The sequence below is a fragment of the Rutilus rutilus genome (assembly GCF_951802725.1).
Source record: "Rutilus rutilus genome assembly, chromosome: 6".
Classification (NCBI taxonomy): domain Eukaryota; kingdom Metazoa; phylum Chordata; class Actinopteri; order Cypriniformes; family Leuciscidae; genus Rutilus; species Rutilus rutilus.
The window spans coordinates 31,012,725-31,036,326 of record NC_140214.1 but is presented as its reverse complement, the minus strand read 5'-3'; the positions used below and the strand labels follow the sequence as shown (position 1 = coordinate 31,036,326).

General features: G+C 37.5%; 1 protein-coding gene across 2 annotated transcripts in view; it reads left to right on the top strand.

The window, feature by feature from the left end:
* st6galnac3 (ST6 (alpha-N-acetyl-neuraminyl-2,3-beta-galactosyl-1,3)-N-acetylgalactosaminide alpha-2,6-sialyltransferase 3) overlaps positions 1 to 23,602 on the top strand; it is a 109,579-nt gene that overhangs the window by 54,772 nt on the left and 31,205 nt on the right. For both annotated transcript variants that reach the window (XM_084410245.1, XM_084410244.1), the window contains exon 3: positions 6,009 to 6,418. In XM_084410245.1, the coding sequence (XP_084266371.1) occupies positions 6,009 to 6,418 (410 nt within the window). The remainder of the gene's footprint in view (positions 1 to 6,008; positions 6,419 to 23,602) is intronic.

Here is a 23,602-nt window from a genome sequence, read left to right as displayed (position 1 = left end):
TGTGTAATGTCTCTGCAGCGTCTTATGCTTGTGCATATTCTTTTCTGATTCGATCATAAATTAGTGCATCACGTACCATTTCACTAAGCTGGTGAAAGATCTCAGCTTCAGCGTCATCACCACGCCACAGCCCTTTGCGGCATTGATCCTGCCTTTTGTTCAGACAGGGCGCGTTCTGGGACTGGTCTCCGCAATGTTACTAGGTCCCCATCCCGGGATCGATGCCGGACTCAATTCCGGGACGTGTTTGTGTTCACACAAAAGGCACTCTGGAAATTTTATGCCAATTTTCCGGGATCAACACGCTGTATGAAAGGGGCTTTAGAAAATCGACTTGTGAATCTTCTTTACTTTAATTTCCATACATTTCTGTGGTCTGATGATACACATAATCTCATTTCCATTTTTGGAAGCCAAATGTCTATCATTTGCCAAGCACTAAGTGTGTCTGAAGGCTTACTGCTGTTTTTTTTTTGTTTTTTTTCTCACTATCACAGTGATTCAGTGTTTGTCTTATCAGTTCTTCGTTCCCAATAGAATAATGTGAGTAATGTTACATTTAAGGAGGCGCAACTCAAATTACTTCCTAATTGTTACTGATCTGCTGGTCAGCCATACGCTATTGATCGGCCCCTGCCACCAGTATCCTGTCTTGAGCAATAGTAAATTGTTCTCAGATTTGCAGATCAGCCAAGCAGGGCAAACATGCTCTAATTTGTTAGGGCAATCTCATGGCACTCAGCATCCCTTTGGTATTCTAGGTGGATAAATAGAAAGACCAGGGTGATGGATTTAATGCCATGGTGTTGATGATTAGTCATTACACTGCTGGTTAGAAGGGGTAAATGTTTAAGGCTCCTGTCAAAAGGCTTGTTTGACTTGCAGCTCTGTGCAGACTGATCAGCGTCTGACTTGAAGCCGGTTAGAAATTTTGTTTGACTTGAGACGATGCTGACACCATGTCACTGTGACGTATGGCATCAAAGTACCGCAAGAGTGATTCAAGAGCAGTCGGCTGACTCAGCCGGCGCAGCTTCTCAAGAGCGGCTCACAAGCTCTAATGACGACACAACCGTTCCACTATTGGCCGAATCCACCGCATGACAACGATCACGTGTGTTTCATGTTTATTCTGACACCTTCAGTTCCACTAATGCTTAGAGATATGTTTTTTTTTATAACAGTAAAATCTCTTTTCATGTCGTAATGCTATATAATCATAATGAAACTGATAAAACAACGTAGACCCCACTTCATTTGTATTTAAATAGTATAGGCTTATGTTGAGCAGTACTTAAAGTATTGAATGAAAACGTCTCTGAAAAGTCTTTGAATTTGACAAATATTGCATTGATTTCACTTCAGCTGTGGTAAAGTATGCAAACACAGCGCGAGCGTCACTACGGGAAGCAGAAAGTGTCCGACTTCACGTCTCCGTTTTCAGCTCTTCACCGACTGCAAACGTCAACTCTCACTAATCGGTTACATCCAGCCGCAGTCAAAGTCGAAGTCGAACACACCTATTGTATGCATTTCACACTCTGTACTCTCATTTTTAGTATATTCAAGCAGACTACGCAGATGTTATCTTTTACTGTGGTTCTCAATTCAGGCTAAGTACCACTTTAATCAAATCAGATCTAAAATGTACCAATATGTAAATGTTTTAATTGTGAATTTAATCTCATGCAGATTGAGACTTTTTTCCCCTCACATGCTGTTTTCTGTACTTTCGTCCAGTAAGCTGCTTCATAGATGGTCACTCCAGCGCTCCATCATATCATGTATCACGATTGGTTGTGGTTTTGTTTAATATTGTCCATGTTTTCATGTCTTTTGTTTTGAAGTTTTCCTATTGTCATGTTCCTGTTTTTGTCATGTGTTTCCCTTGCTCCTTATATGGTCCTGTCATATGCAAAATAAAAAGATGCTGTCATGAGTTCATGAGTTTCTCTGTTCTGTTTTGTTATTGGTTCATTGGTTGATTACTTTCAGGTGTGTCTTAAGTCATTAGTCAATGTCATGTTCCCATTGTTCTTTTGCCTAGCTTTGTTCCCTGTTACTACTGTTGGTGTGTTTAAGTTCATGTTTTGTTCATGTTTATCGTCAAGTCACGTCTTTGTTTATTTTTGTATTTGTTTACGATTTTGTAAATAAACTGCAAATGGGTTCTCATCAAACTTGCCTTAGATGGAATCGTTCCGTGTTTTTCCAGAAAGATTTTTGTTCACAAAATTCAGAAATGTACCATGGGCCACCTGACTTCATGAGAGCCATAAAAGTGGATTCTCAACAAAAAATCTTTCCTGGTCATCCAGTGGTATGCATGACACTAACAAGAACCGAATATAGCAGCAACATTCACAATAATGCCACACTTGGCTGCACTTGAAAGCACACAGCATCACCTCAACGTCATGTACCCACAGAGCCACTCAATAGATTCAGTTGTAAGGCCGAGATTTAGGTGAACAAGTCCATGGGAAGGTATATCTCATTATTGCTGAAAAAAGCCTTTTGTACTTTACTCTTTTTTTAAAGCCTTATAGTGGCATAGATGGTTTTTTGTTGTTAGACCTTTTTGCTATTTATATATAAAATCTAAATGATCAAACTTACTGTACAGACATTTTTAAAGGGATACTCCACTTTTTTTTGGAAATAGGCTCATTTTCGAAAACACCATTTTCGAATCCATTCAGCCGAACTCCGGGTCTGGCGGTACCACTTTTAGCATAGCTTAGCATAGATCATTGAATCGGACAAGACCATTAGCATCTCTCTCAAAAAAATGACCAAAGAGTCTCGATATTTTTCCTATTTAAAACTTGACTCTTCTGTAGTTACATCGTGTACCGACGGAAAATGAAAAGTTGCAATTTTCTAGGCTGATATGGCTAGGAACTATACTCTCATTCCTGCGTAATAATCAAGAAACTTTGCTGCCGTACCATGAGTCCAGCAGGCGTAATGATATGATCAGCGCCTGAAAATAGTCCCCAGCTCGGTAACTTCCAACGTGACCGGGACTAAGTTTGTGTAGTTTCAGCCGGCAAGCAGGTTGTCACGTTGGTTATGTTGACGGAAGTTAGCCTATTTTAGGCGCTGCGTCATATCATTACGCCTGCTGGACTCATGGTACGGCAGCAAAGTTTCTTGATTATTACGCAGGAATGAGAGTATAGTTCCTAGCCATATCAGCCTAGAAAATCGCAACTTTACGTTTTCCGTCGGTCTTAGTACACGATGTAACTACAGATGAGTCAAGTTTTAAATAGGAAAAATATCGAAACTCTTTGGTCATTTTTTTGAGACAGATGCTAATGGTCTTGTCCGATTCAATGATCTATGCTAAGCTATGCTAAAAGTGGTACCGGAGATCGGCAGAATGGATTCGAAAATTCTCAAAGAGTAGAATTTTAAAATCTGTTCTTTGCTGAACTGAGAATGATCCAGTGTAGAGATCTGAGAATAGGAGAGATGTGATCATATTTACGACACTTATGAAGAAGTCTGGCCGCAGCGTTTTGTACTAGCTGAAGACGAGCAATTTGAGACTTGGATATACCGCATTATAAATAATTATATTAATCTAGCCAAGACGTAACAAACAGCCATTTTCCAGAGTTTTCGGAGTGAGAAAGCCATTGATTTTAGACAATAGATGAAGTTGAAACCGATTACGGAGGAAATATGTTTGTCGAATTTTAAAGGCTGGTCTACAAGAACACCTAAGTTTCACACCCTTGAGGATTTAAAAACGAGTGTAAATCAGGGCTTATACACTGAGGATTTTCATTTGGGCCGAAAACAATAACTTCAGTCTTGTCTTCATTTAGGAAGAGGACATTTTGGGCTAGCCATGATTTAACCTCCTCTAAGCGTCGCAGAAGAGATGTAATCGCTACAGGGTTGTTTCTTTTGATTGGTGTATAAATTAGTGTCATCCGCATACAAATGAAAGGAACCTTTGGCTTAGAGTGATTGAATTCAATTAAGTTAGAAAAATAAGCATATTTCGCAGACTTGGCAGCATTCTGGTAAGACGTTAGAGAGTCTTTGAACATTTGGAAAGAGACATGCAGCCTGTCCCTTTTCCATTTGCTACAAATTTGTCTTTGGTGATGGGTGTCAGAATTTTGCCACAGTTCATATTTTGGTTTGCACTTGTGAGTCTTTTGTACTCTCCTTACTCGCTTAAGGCGAGCAGTCACATTTGCTACCTTAAAGATGCATTGTGTAATATTTAGGAGGATCTGTTGACAGAAATGCAATATCATATGCATAACTATGTTTTCAGTGGTGTATAAAGACCTCACATAATGAACCGTTATGTTTTTATTACATTAGAATGAGTCGTTTCTATGTACATATACCGTGGGTCCCCTTACATTGAAATTTGTACCATTTTGCGCCGAAATGTTTCTACAGTAGCCCTAAACGAACAAACTACTACAGAACGCGTTTCGTCACTGTGTTGTTCTTCGTACAAAGAAGCTATAGCTTAAAGGTATAGTGGAGGATTTTCCCGAATTTTAGAAAAGAACCGCCCTCTCCACTTTTTGAAAAATTGCACATGCGCAACACTCTACCTGCTTCCGAGAGGGAACGCCTATTAAACGTGTGCACGAGAGAGCATGCACGAGCCTAGTGCGTGACTTGTGCCAGGGTTAGCATTGCTAATCATAGCTTATATAAACTTTTACTAGCAGTGATTTTAAATGGATTTCTCCAAATAGCATGCCAAACTTTACCTGTCGAGTAGAAACTTCGCGACTGAGGCATCAGTGGGAAGCCCAACCTGTGCTTTTAGCGCACGCCAGCGTATGAAATATTCTCCCAAAAACACTCTGGTCTTGTTTCTTTCTTCAGAGGCCTTTCTCTTCTTGTCATACAATTCGTAGACACTTTTTCTCTTGCGACCCTCAGACATTTTGAAAAAACCCGGTGAGAACGGCGAGCTTCAATGAATGGCTGAAACCGTAGCTCATCACCATAGACAGTATATAAACGGCTTACCACACATATACACCTGAAAGTGCGCATGCGCAGAAAGCGAAAACTACCTAGGGACGAGCACGTACGACGGCCTTATGTAAACATATCACCAGAATGATTGACAACTAGGAGGACCAATAGTCTTGATGATCCACCCGGAAAAAGAAAATCCTCCACTATACCTTTAAGTCAGCAAATAAAACACTGACTCAATGATGAACAAGTAACAATAATTTTCGCAATAACATCGTTTTACCGAATAAGTAAGTAAACATAATGTCTTAATTTATCTTTGTAAAGAAACCTCATTGCTTAACTGTCTACTCTCTGCTGTCTCAGACGACGACGTCTTTTCCTGTCGGCCACCGTAACTTCTGTTGGTTGCAATTCGTAACCTCACCACTAGATGCCGCTAATCATAAAATCATACACTGCACCTTTTAGTCACAAAAAAGTAATGTCTCTTTTTCAAGATACTGTAAGTTTAAAAATAACTTTACTGTAAGTTTTGATCAATTTAATGCATATGTAAGCTCAGCAAAAAAAAAAAAAGTAACGTCTCTTTTTCAAGATACTGTAAAAGATAATTTTGTAAAATTCAAATAAGCCTTACAGATCTTTATTGGAAAGGGTTTAAACAAGTTTTTCATGCTTGTTCAGTGAACCATAAACAGTTATTGCACATGCACCTTTGGAACAGTCCTTAAGACACTAACAGTTTACAGGCGGTAGACAGTTAAGGTCACAGCTGTAACTTAGGACACTAAAGAGACCTTTCTACTGACTCTGAAAAACACCAGGAAAAATATGCAGAGGATCCGTGATCACCTGTGTGAAATCTTAGAAAAAGAATCATGGTTTTCACAAAATTATATATATACTGTATATATATATATAATTAATATTTAATTATTTTGTATTATTTAGTAAAATAGAGTATGAAAGCCTGCGATGCATGATTTAAAGAACCTCTAAGGTTAATTAACCCCATTTCTCTTCTTTTCTTTTAGCCGTTGAAGCTGCACTGTGAGGTTTGCAGTATAGTGTCCAGCTCCGGCCAGATGTTGGGGCGTGAGGCAGGGACTGAGATCGACCAGTCCTCCTGCATATGGAGAATGAACAACGCACCCAGCCGGGGCTTTGAGAGGGACGTGGGCCGCAGGACGGACCTGAGAGTGGTGTCTCACACTAGTGTTCCTCTGCTAATCCAGAAGCCCCAGCACTTCTTCGGCCAGGGGAACGAGACCGTCTATGTGGTCTGGGGACCCTTGCGCAACATGAGGCAGGATGGCAAGGGCATCGTGTACAACATGCTGAGGCAAGCGGTGGAAAACTACCCACAGGCTCGCATCTACGTCACCACAGAAGAGCGCATGAATTACTGCGACACGGTTTTCAAAAAGGAGACAGGCAAAGACAGGTGAGAGTTTTGTAACCACCTCATGTAGTCGGCGACATGTTTGTGATGCACTGTGCGAATGGAGGAGGTAATAAATCTGGCCCGGATTCTAAACATTAAGCATCTTTGGCCACGTTCACACAGCAGCAGAGTCCTGCATTTGAGTCCTTAATATGGTTACATTCACACACAGACCAGTTAACTATGTACAGGAGTGACAACCTCATTCTAACTCACACACATACATTTTCAGGACTCACACCTGCATTCTCTGAAAACTTGCACTGTGTTAACAGAACTGGAATAGACAACTATTATCCGTCACGTCATACAGTGCGAGAGAGATGCTCTGTCTGCCTTGTGTTGCTGGTTTTCATGTGTGGTTTTGCTTTTAGTATCTTACTGAAGGTTTTAGATCCAGTCTCTGTTCTCCACTGGAGCGTCTCCCGTCAGTTTTGTGTTCTATGCGCGACTCAAATGCTCTGTTAAAAAAGCTGCTGCCGGTTAATGAAGATTTGAAAACAGAAAGTACTCGAGAGGTTACTGTAAGTTGCTGTGTGAATGGGACACATGTGTAAGTAAATGTGGTTGTCAATCCCAAACACTGACAGCTTAAACATAGCCTTAAAACCGTAAAATGTATTACATAACTGTACAGGAGGCTCATATCTGTGGGTTGTGCACCATTCAGAACTAAATTGAGAATACCTTTGAAATTGCAATTTTGTGAATTTTAATAGAATTTGAATCGAGTTAACAAATAGGATGGAAAATTATTTAAATTTACTAAAGTTTAGATTTTTTTTTTTTTTTAACTGCTTAATAATATTTAGAAAATTTTTGTCCACCAATTCAAAGTCATGTGGTACAACTAACATGCAGAAACACGCAGAAAAACATAAAACAGGAAATAATATTAATCAATAAGTCTATTCATTTTTTTTTTATTTTTTTTTTATGCCAAGGTTAGGGTTCACGCCACCTACTGTCAGTTTTAGTTTCTTATTTAGAGTATCATTTGATCAATTTCCATATTAATAATAATAAAAAAATTATAGTTCACCCACAAATTTTAATATTGTCAACATTTACTCACCCTCATGGCTGTTGAAGCCTAAACATTTATGTGTATTAAATTCTATATTGAATCATATCAAAAAAAAAATTCTAAAGCTACTTTTTGTAATGTCTATTTGATGCTTCTCTCATTTAACACAATAATGACTTTAAATGATCTTTTGGGGGTAATTTCTCAGATTTGATGTGTGATTAATTTGCGATTAATTAGATGAATTAATCGCCACATCGTGTAATTAATTAGATTCTTTTTTTAATTAACGCTTGACAGCCTTGATATGTATTAATTAAAAAAAAATTATGGTTACACCTCATGACATTTTATTTATTAAATTGAATTATACATTTTTTTAATCCATGTGAAACCAACATGAATACAAAGATTACATTTCTAAAAACTTCTTTATCATGGACACTCTCTTGACCCATAACCAAAACTTTAAAAGTTCAGTTCATAAATTGGCTTAAGAGCCTTGTTTGAAACTTAAGAAAAAAGAAAAAGTCCTTCTTTTTTTATAGCACTTACTGGCAGACATGGATAAATTGATTGAGACAAACTTATGCACCAACATGAATCCCGGAATGCCAGTGATTTAATCTGACCGTTTCACGTCTGAAACCAATGTGTTCTTTGTCCTCTCTAGACACGCAATAACTGTAAAATCTGTAGCCTTCTCTAAAAGGGCACTTCAGTAGCTCAATGTTCTCAGGAGGCAGAGTAGGTAAAAATCTTCCTTGTGTTGTCGTCAACATCCCCGCGGTACCAAAGGTGAGATGCCGTCAGAAGAAATCAATGGATTCTCAAGGTTATTTGAGTTCTGAAGAGCACTCGCTGTGTGCTAATGAGTCTGGCACACTGTGCACTCGTAGCGCAGGAATTAATCAGCTGTTGATATTACTCATTACAGTCATCAGACCATAACATAACACCCTCATGAATGTTTCATTTGAAGTTGAGCGCTCACAAAGGCAGCAGGTTCACTGTTACTCTCTAAAAAGTCCCCAAAAAATCTCTATTTCATGGAGAGGCTTAGATTGCATTTGATCAGTCTGACTGAAATGCTGAGATAGTTCTGCCTTTCAAGAGTAATCCCCACATGATAGTCCTAATGCTGTTGTGTTATAGCACAGATAAGAGATATTCCTAAGGAGGGCTGGAGAGGATTATCCTTTATCCTACATCAATTCCTTTAGCGGAAAAGCAAGCAGATAGTGATGTCTCTAACAGCTTGCTGAGGTTTGTACATCCGGTAGGTGAGATGCGGCCATTTACCGCATAGAGAAGGGCAACTTATAGCGTGAGTGTGAGTGTGAGTGAATGCGTGGCCATGAGCAGATGTGTGTGTAATGTCAGTAATAAATCAGCCTTAATAGAGCAGATCGGCATGTCGGGAAACAGTTGGCAGCCAAGCTTTTGTTTCGAATCACATTTTAGGAGCAACCTCGCTCGGAGATAACACCTGCGATTGGACGGTGTAGTTGAGAGGCAGCAAATTATCGCTAATAAAGTCTAAATTCACAGAAGACTGCGGAAGAATTCAAAAGAAGGACTTGTTATATCAGATACTGAGAGTTAAACAGTTAAAAAAAGTCAAACATGAATCCCACTTTATATTAGGTGTCTTTAATAACTACTATGTACTTGCCTAAAATAATGTTCTATTTTGCACTTATTGTGTTCATGTTGTATTGTAAAACACTTGCTGGTATTGAGGTGGGATGCGGGTAAGCTTAGGGACCAGTTTCACGCTCTAGTTAGGTTCTCCTGAGAACTTCAGTATAGAGTAGGGTATGGACGTGAGAGATTGCAACCTGTCACTTCACACTTCTGATTCCTTTTGAGGTCTACTTAGACGGTAATGGATTTAATGGCTGTTCGGTTTTGGGGGGAGTGTGAAATAAACAGTATTGATTGTCTTTTTGGTGTGTCAGAATATGTCTTTACTGGATTCATTTCAGCACATACAGACTGATGTCAGATTTAGGATTGTGTTTTACGGGTCAATGACATGATGCTAATTTTTTAATTTTTATTAATGTTTTTAAAAGAGTATGCTCACCAAGGCTCAAGGCTCACCAAAAATACGGTAACACTTTACAATAAGGTTTCATTTGTTAACATTAGTTAATGTATTAACTAACATGAACTAACCATGAGCAACACATTTGTTACTGTATTGGTTAATCTTAGATTTAACATTAGTTAATTCAAATACAGTTGTTCATTGTTTATGTTAGTTCACAGTGCATTAATGTTAACAAATACAACTTTTGATTTAAAAAATATTTTAGTAAGTGTTGAAATTAACATTAACATTAATAAACGCTGTAGAAGTGCAGTAGAGTGTTACCAAAAATACAGTAAATATTGTGAAATAATATTACAATTCAAAATAGCACATTTCTATTTTATTTTCTATGCTACTTGTTTATTTTTATCTTGTTTTATTTTTCAGCAGCCATTACTCTAGTTTTAAGTGTCAAATGTTTAATGTACGTCCCCACCAAGGTTTGCCAAAGTCAATATTGTCCCTACTACTTTTTGAAAGCAATTGAAAAAATAGCATGCAGAAGTCTTACAACGCCTCTTCAATCCATCTTTCTTCATAATTTAATTCATGCATGCAACACAAAATACATTTGTGCCGCCCAGACAAGCCTGATCTATAAACCTTTCCACTCACATATCGGGATTTATAGCTACTTATTATTTTTTGTGAAACCATTTCAGGATTCTATGATGAATAGAAAGTTCAAAAGAACAGCATTTATTCGAAATGGATATCTTTTGTAACATTCCAAATGCCTAAATGCCTTAATGCCTTTTGATTAGTTTAATGCATCTTTGCTAAAAACTATATATATTTTTAACAAAGCTGTGTTTATGCTAATTAATATTTGAAAAACTTTTGTCCATGGAATAAAATTCATGAGTTCCAATCAACATACAGGGGAAAAAAACCCTCAAAATTATCCTCATGGCTGTGCATCTGTAACGATAACAATAATGCGTGGGAGAATATGGAATATGGACCCTAATCCCGTGCAGGAGTTTATTCTTCACAATAAAAAACTTGACTAACTTGACTTCACAATGCTGAAATTCCATGCATGTAGAAAAGCAAAACTAGACGCTCTGTACTTGAAAACAAGACTAAAGGTAATAGTCCAAACGGAGAAAACAGGTTTACTTCGCATTAGAGTCTTTTACAACAGAGGTAACAAGGACCAGGAACTGTTACGGTGGCCAGACAGAATGCAAATGCAGAAACTGGGCTTGAATAGTGAGTTAATACCTGGCATTAAGATGCGTTTTGAGTGAGTCAATGAGTGAGGACCCAGTGCAGTCGTGACCAGTGTTGGGGAAAGTTACTTTTAAAAGTACTGCATTACAATATTGCGTTACTCCCCCAAAAAGTAACTAATTGCGTTACTTAGTTTGTATAGAAAGTAATGTGCGTTACATTACTTTTGCGTTACTTTTTCTCACCTTGGCTGGGCTTGCTTGTTTGTTTTTTAATAACAACAAAAAAAGTTCTATTTTTGGCAATAAAGGACCTTTCACACCAAAAGTGAAGTGAATAATCCTCAGGCTGAAGGAAATGCATATTTACTAGAGTACAGTAGAGGCAGAGTACAGTAAAGGTAAAGTACTGTAGAGGTAGAGTACAGTAGAGGGCGCCGCTCAAACAAACCTTTCAACTGCTGTTGTTCTGGATTAGACAGGTGCAATATTTGAAAATCGATAATATTTTTTTAATTACATTTATATCTGCATTTATGTCAAAACCTAGAGACTTTCAAACATCAAAATGTCATTTATTAATATGTATTCGTGTCAAAATGACATATAAACATATTTTCCTATTCTGTTTTGCCTGGAAAAGCTTCCAACAGGCTTGCGTGTCGCGTGAAAAATAGGCGTCGGTTCTGCACGTGTTTTCCGCCCGTGTCACGCAGGCAGTGTGCAAACCTGTTAACATGGGAGCCGAAATAAAAACGTACAAGCCACGCAGCCAGTGTGTCGCCGGTCTTGTTTCTAAATCTAATCTAAAGTAATATTTGCTTATTAGTATGGTTGAATTAGATCATGTCAGTAGCAAAGACATTGGTTAATAAAGTGAAATTAAATACATCAGTATATTTGTGTAATTTAATATAGTTAATTATAAAAGTTTTGCCCAATATTCTGAGGTTGCATTTGACTGTTTTTATTCATTTTGAGAAATACTGAATGTTTTTGTGCAAGTGAGATGAGTAAATGCATGTTCACATTAAAGTCTAGAACTAAAATAACCATTATGTTCAAACACACACACACACACACAACACCTCCTCACTTTATTTCTCTCAACACGGGGACAGGAGAGCTGTCAGTCAATAAATGTGAAAAAGTAGCTAGTAGGTAGTAGCTAGTAACTAGTGTAACTTAGAAGTACGTACAGTAACTTAACAGTACGTAACTTAAAAGTAACTTAGATATTTTGTTGTAAATTGAAAAAGTAATGTATTACTTAGTTACTTGAAAAAGTAATCTGATTACATAACTCAAGTTACTTGTAATGAGTTTCCCCCAACACTGGTCGTGACAGCGTCAAGGTCAACAAATCTGTTAAAATATTAGATCATTTGACCTTTTTTATGACAAGTCAAAGTCTACACTGGTCGTGAAAAGCCTCTCAAAACCCCCTTGCAACAACACCCTGGCAACCACCTATAAGACCCTAGCATCATTAGCCGCTTTCCGACCGGAGGAACCTTTTCACAGTTCCTAGAACTATTGTGGGAAGTTCCCGGATGTCGGCGTGTTCGAACCGCAGGAACTAGGAACGATTTTAGTTCTAGGAACTCCATTTGGAGGAACTAATTTAGCTCCTACTTCAGAGTAGGGTCTAAACCAGCACTATAGGAACTACCCGTGACGTTAGTGTACGCTGATGACCGAACGCACGCGGAACAGCAGCACCCGCCATTTTTAAAACAGCTATAATGTAAACACACAGATTATAGCCTATATATTTACTCCAGAAACTAACTATACAAACATGATAGATGGGCCTTTAAACCTTTATGCTGAAGAGAAAATCCAACGCAACTTTGAGGGGACCAAGCCAAACATGATTATGTATTTCTGCTCAGCTAGCAACACTGGACATCAACCACAAGGCATAGGCTAATAACTTTTTTCATATACTGTGTACTTTCTATAACAATTCTGTCTAATAACATGTTAAACAGTACTGTTAGACAGATGTCTAACTAATGAACACAGAGAATGCGATCATTGTTTGCTCTGGCGTTCTCAGCGCCGTCAAAATAAAAGTCGTCGTGCTTGCGTCACTCCCTTATTACCCCTCAGACAGTTCCTATAACTAAGTTCCTGTAACTACTTGGTCGGAAAGCGGCTATTGTGTCAAGTTTTGGACTTCAGAAAATGTAAAACTCTAGTAAAACACTGATGGTTTGCTCTTGCATTATATGCTTTGGAGATTTGTGTGCTTTATTATTAATCTCTCTTTATTATTAATACCCAGTTTTACACATTGTTCAGCACCTAATTCCAGTTTTGAATGCTTGTCAAACACTGAATGAAATCCCTAGAGTACATCAGAACATCCATTTCTGTCTCATTAGTCCATTGTGAACCATCAATCAGGCCAACACTGTGAACCAGCACCAGGGGAAGCGAGCGACAGACACTCCATTATTTTGAGTGTCAGACATCCACCCATCTGATTGTGAGCATCAGTGACATTTCAGATATGTGTGATGGCAGCTCTAATGTTGCACATGATGAAAGAAAGCTTAAGGATTCCAGGAGAATGATTGCACTCAGTTTGAGCTCCTGATACTTTACTGTTCTAAGTGGAAGCAATCTGAGGCTGACTGTCAGTTCTAACAGTAGACATTACAAAAAGTGCTATTGTAAAATCACTGTTTAATCAGACTTAACACAGGAAGTAAACTGCCCAGCTCATTGCGAAAACGTGGCGTCATTTTTTGCGAAATGATATATCATTGCTGCTTGCACAAATTGCTAAGAGATGAATACAGATTAATGTGAATCTTGTAACATTTTACTATGTTAGACCACAAACTGTGGTCCTCTGTCAGAGACCACATCCACAGGAAGACCATGGATCCAGAAGACGTGGTCCACCATCTCCTGGGCTGTCTCCTTGGGGGAAGGGAGCTTGTGTCCCCCTGCCCCCGCTCGACATCCTAGGAAAGGGACCCCACCACCACGTTCCTGTAGAGAATGGTTTCCGCCTCCTCCCCAGGATCCTCGAACAGACGAAAGAGAGCATCCGGCTTAACATTTTTGGAGCTCTGTCGATACAAGAGGTAGAAGTTAAATCACCCAAAGAAGAGTACCCAGCAGGTCTGGCAAGCTTTCAACCTCTTGGCCGAAAGGACATACTCTACGTTCTTGTAATCCATCTAGCCAAAGGGAACAGGGCTGCGCTGAGCCGGGCTCAGACAGTGAAAGAAGAAGGCACAGGGTGCACCTTCCCATCTCTGGGTGACAGCTGGGACAGAACTAGGGCCTGGAATATAGCTTGGGCGCTGTTGAGCCCGAAAGGTAGGACCCGGTATTCAAAGTGTCCCATTGGGGTGTTAAATGCTTCCACTCATGCCCCTCAAGTAAATGGTTCGGTAACACTTTATTTTAATGTGTCCTTGTTACACACGTTACATGTATTTACTATAGTAATAACTGTAAATTAGGCATAATTACATGCAATTAACCCTCAACCAAATCCTGATCCTACCCAAACCCTATAGTAAGTACATGTAGTTAATTATTATTACTCAGTACTTAAATCTATAATTACACTGTAACAGGGACACATTAAAATAAAGTGTAACCAATGGTTCAAATGGTAGGCAAATCCTATAACAAATTAGAACTCAGAAATCCCTGACCAATCATGTGAGGATTGTGCTGCCCCAGCCACGGGTGCCCCAGGACCACCGGAGCACTCGGGGAATCTAACAGGTATAGCTCAATCACCTCATTGTGATTGCCCGAAATGATCAGACTTACAGAGGGAGTAGAAGGGTGATGAGAAGGCCATTGAGGGAACGTACAGAGATGGGGAGGGAAGAGGGATGGCTGTAATTCCCCACTGCACAGCAATGGAAACATCTAAAAAGTTCCCATCGATCAGGTCCAAACAGGAGTGGACAGTGCCTTTATACTGGAAAGAGACAATGAGAATGGAACGTGAAGTGGGGGAATTGAGAAAAGAGTGGCACCCACTAGGATCCCCTGGTTTACTGATGCTTGAATTTGTTCTCTAGGAGTGGCATAAAGTTGCCCAACAGCATTGTGACCGACTTATAGGGAGCATTCCAAGACGCGTAAAAGATGCGATTGGAAATCAGGGTTATTCCACAAAATATTGATTTCTGAACTTTTCCTAAGTTTAATTTTTTTTTTCAATGTTTTCTTTGCATTATTCGAGGTCTGAAAACATTTTACTCAAACAGATATAAATAATAAATCCAGAGATACTTCTAATTTTGCAGTGGTCTCAATTTTTTCCAGAGCTGTATTTAGCCATTTATAGTCACCTATATTTATAAGTGAATACACAGTTTACTTGAATACAAAAAATATTTTTAGTATGCTTCCTAGCTTTCTTTTTCTTTAAGCGTTCCTTCTGATCTTTCTTCCTCTCTGCTTTCATTATCCTTTATTTCTACCCTTTTCACCTTTACTTGTTTCCTCCCTGACAATGTGTAAACTTTTGTGCAATCTCTGTATCTAAACAGTACCTGCAGTCTTCCAGACTGAGTTCTTTTATCTTAAATGTCGCACATTTACCGGTTCCCTGTCATGCTGTGTGTGGGGGTGGCCTGGTAAACTATGTCCAGATAACAGAGGACAGTCCTCCTAAATCACACTGTCACATTACCTTGTTGCCACGATAGTCCTGTTGACCTCTGTGTTGGCACACACAGGGTGCTAAGCCACTGCAGATATTACTGATAATCGGAGACTCAATTTTGTGGATTGTTCACTTTGCTTGCCACCATTTTACCTGTTACATCTTTTTAATTGCTTTATTACAACTTTATTACATTGTAATACTTAGTTGTACTTTCTGGGAGTGTCTATAAAATATGCATCTGGGTGGCTGTTTTATTATGAACAGTAATTGTTATCAATTGTTCAAAAAGACTGAATTAAAGCTCCTTAATGAAGAGAAATTGCACATTCCGCATCAGTGGATATGTACTGGTCTATGGGATTTTTATAGTTACCAAGCAATGTAGAAACTTGCCGTATCAGTACATAATTAATTTACCTTCACAGAATGCTAACCGTTAGTCCTATCAGAATTTGAAGTCTGAACTGTCCATTTTATATCATCATTTAACAGGCAGGTTTAAATGCTACATTTAATTGCCTAGAAAGACTCTTGTTCTCATCAACAGTTGTCAAGTAGTCACAATTTTGCCTCGGGAAATCATTGGTCGGCTTCCACTCTATGCCTAATTGAATCAGACCCTTTTACCCGCTATATTAATGAGTGCACCTGCACATCACACAATATAACGTGACAGTATAATGTCATTAGAGATGATTAGATCTTCTGACTGTTTGGTATGAAATAATTAGGCTAAATACACTTCATGTTCAAACACACTGAATGGACTTTAAACGTAGCCATGATGAGCAAGTTGCCAAGATACCGCTCTAAAAAAACAAAAGCATATCTGAAACACTGTAGACACCATGTTGTAAGAGTCAATGGTGCTCTTTTAGGTCATAATGACTCAAAGTGTACATATAGTAAGTTTTAATTGGAACTGGATGCTTGGAGGCATTTTACAAATTATACAATAAATAGTCCTTTCAGGCTTTGCTTGACTTATTTACTTATGGAGGATGAGAATAAAATCCAGCTGGCTTAGGAGCATTCAGAAATGTGCTGCATTAAATCAGGCTTCTTTGAATGCTGTTTAATACAGCCGAGATGATAAGCCATATACCGTCATTCTAATCTTGATAATTCCTTTCTGGTTAATTTGATTTTTCTTTTGGTTATTGCAATGTGACTCATGCTGTTTTTGAGCATCTTACACCATGTTTGTTGCATTTTTAAGTCAACATGTTAAGTTAAAATTAGTTCTACTTTTAAAAATGAGTTCTGGTCTATTCCATTGTGCTCCATTCATCTATCAAGGGAAGTTACACATACGAAGCACACAAAGACAAATATAACAGTCTTTAATTCACAACTCACAGTACAGGCAGGAACAACTGCAGGGAATCACAGGAGAAACAAACCACAAAACCAGGGAGTATAAATACACAGGAGCTAACAAAATGATTAATGAGACAACAGGTGAACGGAATAATCAATCAAGGGAACAAACAGGTACACACTAGGAAACTAAATTAAACAGAATATACTAGCAGTTTTGCACTTAGCATGGCCTTATTAGCCCCCGGTGGTAGTTGCAAATGCACCACCCATTGACAGCCATTCAGAACATCTTGGTTATGTATGTAACCCTCGTTCCCTGAAGGAGGGAACGGAGACGTAGTAGACGTGTCGACTGATCGGGATCACGCTTAGGGAGCCTGTCATCTTCGAGTATTGTAAAAACGAACCAATGCACATTGGTGTGCGTGAATTGCATCTCGCGCTCTGCCCCGCAGCGGGGGTATAAATACAGAAGCGGATGCACGCACCAGTTGTGTTTCGCTGAGGAGCCGAACAGAGCCCGGAGGTACACCCATTGCTCCCTAAGCGTGATCCCAATCAGTTGACACGTCGACTACGTCGAACGCGGGCGACTGAAAGGGAACTATGTTGTTGTGACAAAATACTTTTTTTGATGTATTTGTTCTGCTCCAATATAAACCTCTTTGGGTGAACCCGAAACCGGGTTACAGTGATTGTACACTTTTAAAAATAAAAGGATCTTTATTGCCATCTATGGTTTCATGAAGAACCTTTAACATCAATGGAACCATTCCATTGCATAAAGGGTTTTTTATAGTGGAAAAGGGTTCTTTAGATTATTAAAATGTTCTTAAATTTAAGATTTTAAGAACTGGTCACTGAAAGATTATTTAGGGAACACAGATTGGTTCTTCTGGCTCTATGGCTATCACTACGAAAATCTATTTTTTTACCTTTTATTTTTAAGAGTGTAGGGCTACTTTAGGATTGAGAAGTTAAGTAGTACTCAGCAAGTATACAATATGTTTTTTAATTTATTTAGAAAATATGTCATTTTTTATAGGCTCATTAGAATATGACAGTAAAAAAAAAGTAATCAAAGGTAATAATTAACACATTTTGACTCCTCTGAATCCTGATGCATATGTTTCTAGTTGATTTATTTAACGTTGAAATGTATAGGAAAGGTTCTGTGTGAATATGTCGCACTGCACCTTGGTTTAAAATACCTTTAGAAGTCTGAAATGTACCATGTCAACAGCATTGACCCCTATTCCAACTGTAATCCCTTATTTCATACTGAAGGCACAAAGGTATTTATTTTGATTAGTTCCTCAGCTTACTGTTTTCATTCTGAATGCTCACGGAGGAGTTTTGAGATGTGCTTATCTTTTCATTTATTTGTTATTTTGCTCGGCTGCACAAAGTCGCTCTGCATAATTTTAATAAATATATTCTATATTGACTTACCGAGCACCTATCTGACATATTACATGCTTATGGTATTAGGAAATCCATTTCCTCTTTTTTAGCAGCCACTGTAATTTCAGCTCTTTATAGAATTTGGCAGAATGTCAGCAAAATAGCAGAAATGACCTACCATTATCCAGAGAGTGTTTCCTGAGGCACCGCCGTTTGTGTATTCTTGGGAAAGTTCTGTTGAATCAACCTAGTGTTGGGATAGATGGCTTTATAGTCCATGAATCCAAACGCTGCCGGAAAACTCTATGAATAGGACGAGGGAATAAAAGTCCTAATGCATGCAATAGGCCTCATCATTCATAGGCTATTATCACAGATCCTGGAGCCTTTGAAAGAGACATTACCGAGATGGGATGTGAGCAGAATTCAAAAATTGAAATTTTTCATTCTCTTGCTCACTCATATTCTTTCCCTGCAGCAAATGCAGCTATGCCTAGATTAGATTTGTAGTTCAAAAAAGTCAATTTAGCCCTTGAAGATTGATTTTAGATCAAAAAAATGTCTATTCTGGCTGTCTCTGTAACGCTTTTTTATTTGTTTTGATGTGTAAATGATAGAAAGAAGACATTTCGCTTGTGTTTAACATAAAAAAAAAAAACGGTGCATGCTTTTGGTAACAAAAACAGGTAACAGCCTGCAGTGTGATAGATTAACTAAAACTGTTTAAATAGCATTTTACTTATTTTATACCTAGAAACCCTAAAAGAAACGGTGACTTGTTATACGACCTACAATTTGCATATGCAATTTTAACTGTTATGCATCAGCTACGCACAAGCAAAAATTAATGAACTGAAGTGTAATTTTTCCTTGTTTATTCAAGTGCAAATAAATTAATTACAAAGAGATGAACCAGACTAGTAATACAAAACCTGCTAAGTTAGATAATTATTTCATTTGCCAGATGTTTCTTTAAATTACAAGATACTGAGATATATAAATTCATAAAACATAGTATGAGTTTATAATATCAATCTTTAATCAATTTTTATCTATTTACAATATTAATCTCAATCTGTAAATGAAGATATCTTGATTTTTTTAAAGAATAATAAGCGTCATTGACATCTTTAGTATGCCTTGATGCAAAAATCTGCACACTTTTATGAAATGAATCTGTTTAACTTCACAGTAAATCAAATCCAGAAATGTTTCTCCCTGCTTTAAATGCACAAGATGAGCTGCATCTGATGTTAAAGACATTAGATCTATTTCCAACCATGAGAGATAGTAAAATCATGCAATGCTGTTTCTCTGAGCTGATAGAGATCAGAGCATAAGGCTTTAGCTTGTTATAGATTCATGAATATTTCTGCAGATGAAATCTGTTCCGTAAGCAGTCTAAAGTAGAAAGGGTGATAAATTAGTTAATGCATCAACTCGTCACATTAGATATTTTGGAATTTGTATGCACAGAAACTTAGTCAATTGCAGTATTATTTGAGCTCACCTTATTCTTGCACTGTATTTCCTTTGAGGCCATTCATTCACTGCTGAGACTGAGCGATTATGACTCATAAAGAGTTCTAGCTCTTCAAACTTTATGGAGCGTTATTTACAGAATGCATAAACAAAACTTATGTCTGCCTAGATTTCCTTTGAGAATTTGTTGAGCGTTCAAAGCATCCAGGAATATGCCATTGCATGAAGCATGATGTTTTGATGAATGTATCTCCTGCATGAAAGCATCCCTTATGGCTAACTTAACTGTTTTGCAAAGTGGGCCAAGACATCCATCAGGATTTACTCAAGCGGCTACATATGTGCCATTGCAATCTCTCAAGATGACAAAGGCTTGACCTATGAATATTAATGAAGTTACGCTTAATATTTAAATGTGTTGATCAGAGATCAGGTCCGTAGTAAAGTATTTGCTATGTCCAAGTTAAAACTGCAATGTATTAACAACATACAATTATTAAAGTAAAAATTTCAACATCAATATTGTGTAATTATAATGTTCTCATTACAGTGATTTGAGGCAGGAATCATTCTTGCTGACCAATTCAATTGCCCAACTTGACATTTGATTAAGCGAATTTAGCCATTTTGTAATCGAATGCATAAATGCATGAATTATTAAGCACGACTGCTTGAAAAATAACCTTTTTGCAAAGAAATGTGTGGAGTTCAGGGTTTTAACCTGCCCTGATACAAGTTTTTGGGTAACACTTTACAGTAAGGTCCATTTTTTAACATGTCAATGCATTAGTTAATATGAGCTAACAATGATCAGTATATTTGTTAATGTTAATTAATAAAATGTCCATATTCATGTTAATTCACAGTGCATTAACTAATTTTAACAGATTTGATTTTAAAAACATAGAGCTTGACATTAAGATTAATGCTATAAAAGTATTGTTCACTGTTAGTTCATGTTAACTAATGTAGTTAACTAATGTTGACCAATTAAACCTTATTGTAAAGTGTTACCAGCTTTTGTTTTAATGAATCAAAATTGTAGCTCGACATCACAGAATGTCTATCTGATTTCACTTTAAAGCACACAAACAAGCAACAGAGAAGCAGAGAGCGTGTCTAAGAGCCGTGCACGGCACAGAACACTGTCGCTTTCCGTCACGGATGACGACTGTAACGATCACTCAGCAAAACATAAAACTGGACAGAGATTGCTTCTCAAAACACACACTAACAAACTGAAACTCCTGCCAGGCAATTGGAGATGCTTTTGTTGTTGATGTATTCAGATGGCCAAGGCAAATAGTCTATCCTGCCACTATTGTAAATGGTAACTATGGCTGTAAGGGTTATTTTGGAAAATAAATGTTGGATTCTTGCTTTCAGCAAGTCATGATCTAATTTCCTTTTTCTCTCAACACATTTCCAGTCCACTTTCTGCTACACTCAAATCAATAAATAAATAAATGCTAATTAACCCTACTTAAATTTAATTAAAGAGAGTTTTTCCACACAATTGAATTTATTTCATTCAGATTAAGTCAGCTCCATTGGGTCAACACACTTTAGTTGGATTAGGTCAATGTTTAGTTGGATTAGGTCAATGCGATTAGGTTAATGCATAGTAAGATCAAATTAATTTTATTAGGTTTGTCGAACATCTGTGCTACTTTAATTCCTTTTTATTTAAGTTCACTGTAAATGATTGCTGGTTTAAAAAGTAAGTAACCTGGTTGCCTTAATATTCACCGAATATTTAGAAATTTTGAGTTCACCGAAACTAAAGATTTGAGTTAATACAAGGAAAGAGACTAGTTTAATCAACAGAAACTCAAAATATGTTATCCGAACAACATTAGTGAATATAAGTTGATTTGACAAAAGAAAAAAAAATTATGTGATGAATCATGTGCTATAATTGATTTAGTATTATTCACATTTAACAGACGTTTTTGTCCAAAGCGACGTACAAATGAGAACTGCAGAAGCAATTGAATCAACAAGAGGGCAACCTATGAATGTGCTGTGCCATTTTTTATACATTTTCTTACGTTTTTTATATATATATATATATATATATATACATGGGCGTCGGAAGAGAAAAAAAAAGTGGGTGGGTCCTCCCCCAGAAAAATGTTACTGGAGTAAATACCATTTCATGTATTCTGGTGCCTTTTAATTAAACAAGTAACCTAAACTCCACTTCACGTCGGGCAGTTCTTTGCCTCCATGTCGTGCATTAAATGCACAGCTCTCCGTGGATTATCCCCCTAATACCATGGTCATTTGCCAGCAATGACAACTTAAAGCTGTTATTGATGTTTGCAACGCAATATTTGAATGGAAGGGTACAATGGGCAGTTACTTTCGTCAGTTGCGGCTCGTTGAGAAATATAATGTAGCGATTCAGCGTAAATGGAGTTTAATTTATTAGGGAATTCCTCAAGTGCAATGGATTTGACTGACGGCACTCTGAAAAGCGAACAGACAAATGCGCTTAATTAGAGACGGTAAAAGTGAGTGGGTATTATATTATTGGTCTTAAAAAGTGGGTGGGTCTTGTCCCACCCATATACAATGGTTCCAACGCCCATGTATATATATATGTGTGTGTGTATGTGTGTGAGATTTTCAAATAGTTGTATCTCGGCAAAATATTGTCCTATCCAAACCATACATCAATGGAAAGCTTATATATTCAAATTTAAGGTGATGTATAAATCTGTGATTGGTTTTGTGATATATATCACTATATATATATATATATATATATATATATATATATATATATATATATATATATATATATTGTTTACAAGTACAAATACAAGTGCATCAATAACAAGTGGCAAAATAAAATCTGCCCATCTTGGCATACGTAATTTTTCCGTCATTTCAAACCTTTTATTGCTCACACACAGAAATGAGTTCAGCAATGACTGAGGTAAAAAGTTGAAATAAAGAAGTGACAAACTCTCTTTATATTGGCATGACTGAAACCAGATACGGCACCATTAGCTGCTGGTGGATAAATTGAAGTTGTGCTGACCAGGTAAAACCACTTAAGAACAGGAGCTGGTGCACTTACTAAAGGCCTATCATTTACTAGCAACTGCTGACAGCCTCGGGGTTATTAATAGATCTTGCCGAAATGAAAGTAAACACAACCTTAGCTTGGAGGAACTGTCTGTCTTCTTTAATGTGTAATAATGCCTGTACTTAGTTTCTTCACAGAGATAAATTGGCACAGACTAAGAGTGCTAGGCAACTCTACCATTCTGGCTAAATGAAAAATTCATCCCAGGAGAAGAAATAGTTTAAAACATCTTAGGGAAGCACTGTTCAGCTGTGTTAGTCAGCAGAACCGCACCATAAAAAATGAGCTGTTTAGATAAATCAATTAGGTAAAGAATAGCATTGCATCTCCATTTCCGCAAGTTGTTAAGCTATTCTATCTCACTTGTGGCTTCGTATAATGTTGTGCAAGTCTTGTGGCTATATATTCCAAATAGTGTTATTTGAAGGTTTATTCCAGTGACTTGCCTCATAAACTGCCATTGTTAGTGCATTACCGTAAACATGATTTTTGGTTGCATTTACTAATGCATGAAAGACAATTTGAAATCATTTTCTATAGCACAGATGAGCTTATATTTAGCTATAACAATTGTGTCCTCCAAAAATAAAAATGATTTGTTGTTCCAACATTGCAAAAATTCTCTTCTTAAAGGGATAATAAAACAAGGAGAAAAAAAAATGGCACATTTACTTTCAGAAAAGTAAGTTGAACTCTAGTTCTCATTGAAGTCAGCACTGTCAGATTTGTTTTTTGCATAAACAAGTTTTAAACATATGCTTTTTGCAGTATAACAAAATAAACAATGTTCTATGATGAAACTCTTGACGGTGCAGGCTGATAGGTCCTTAACTCAATCTACTTGTAACCACATCGTTCTCTGTAGATGATTGGTTCCTGCTGTATCAATAGCCAATGAGCCTTCAACCTTCAAATGCTCGGTTA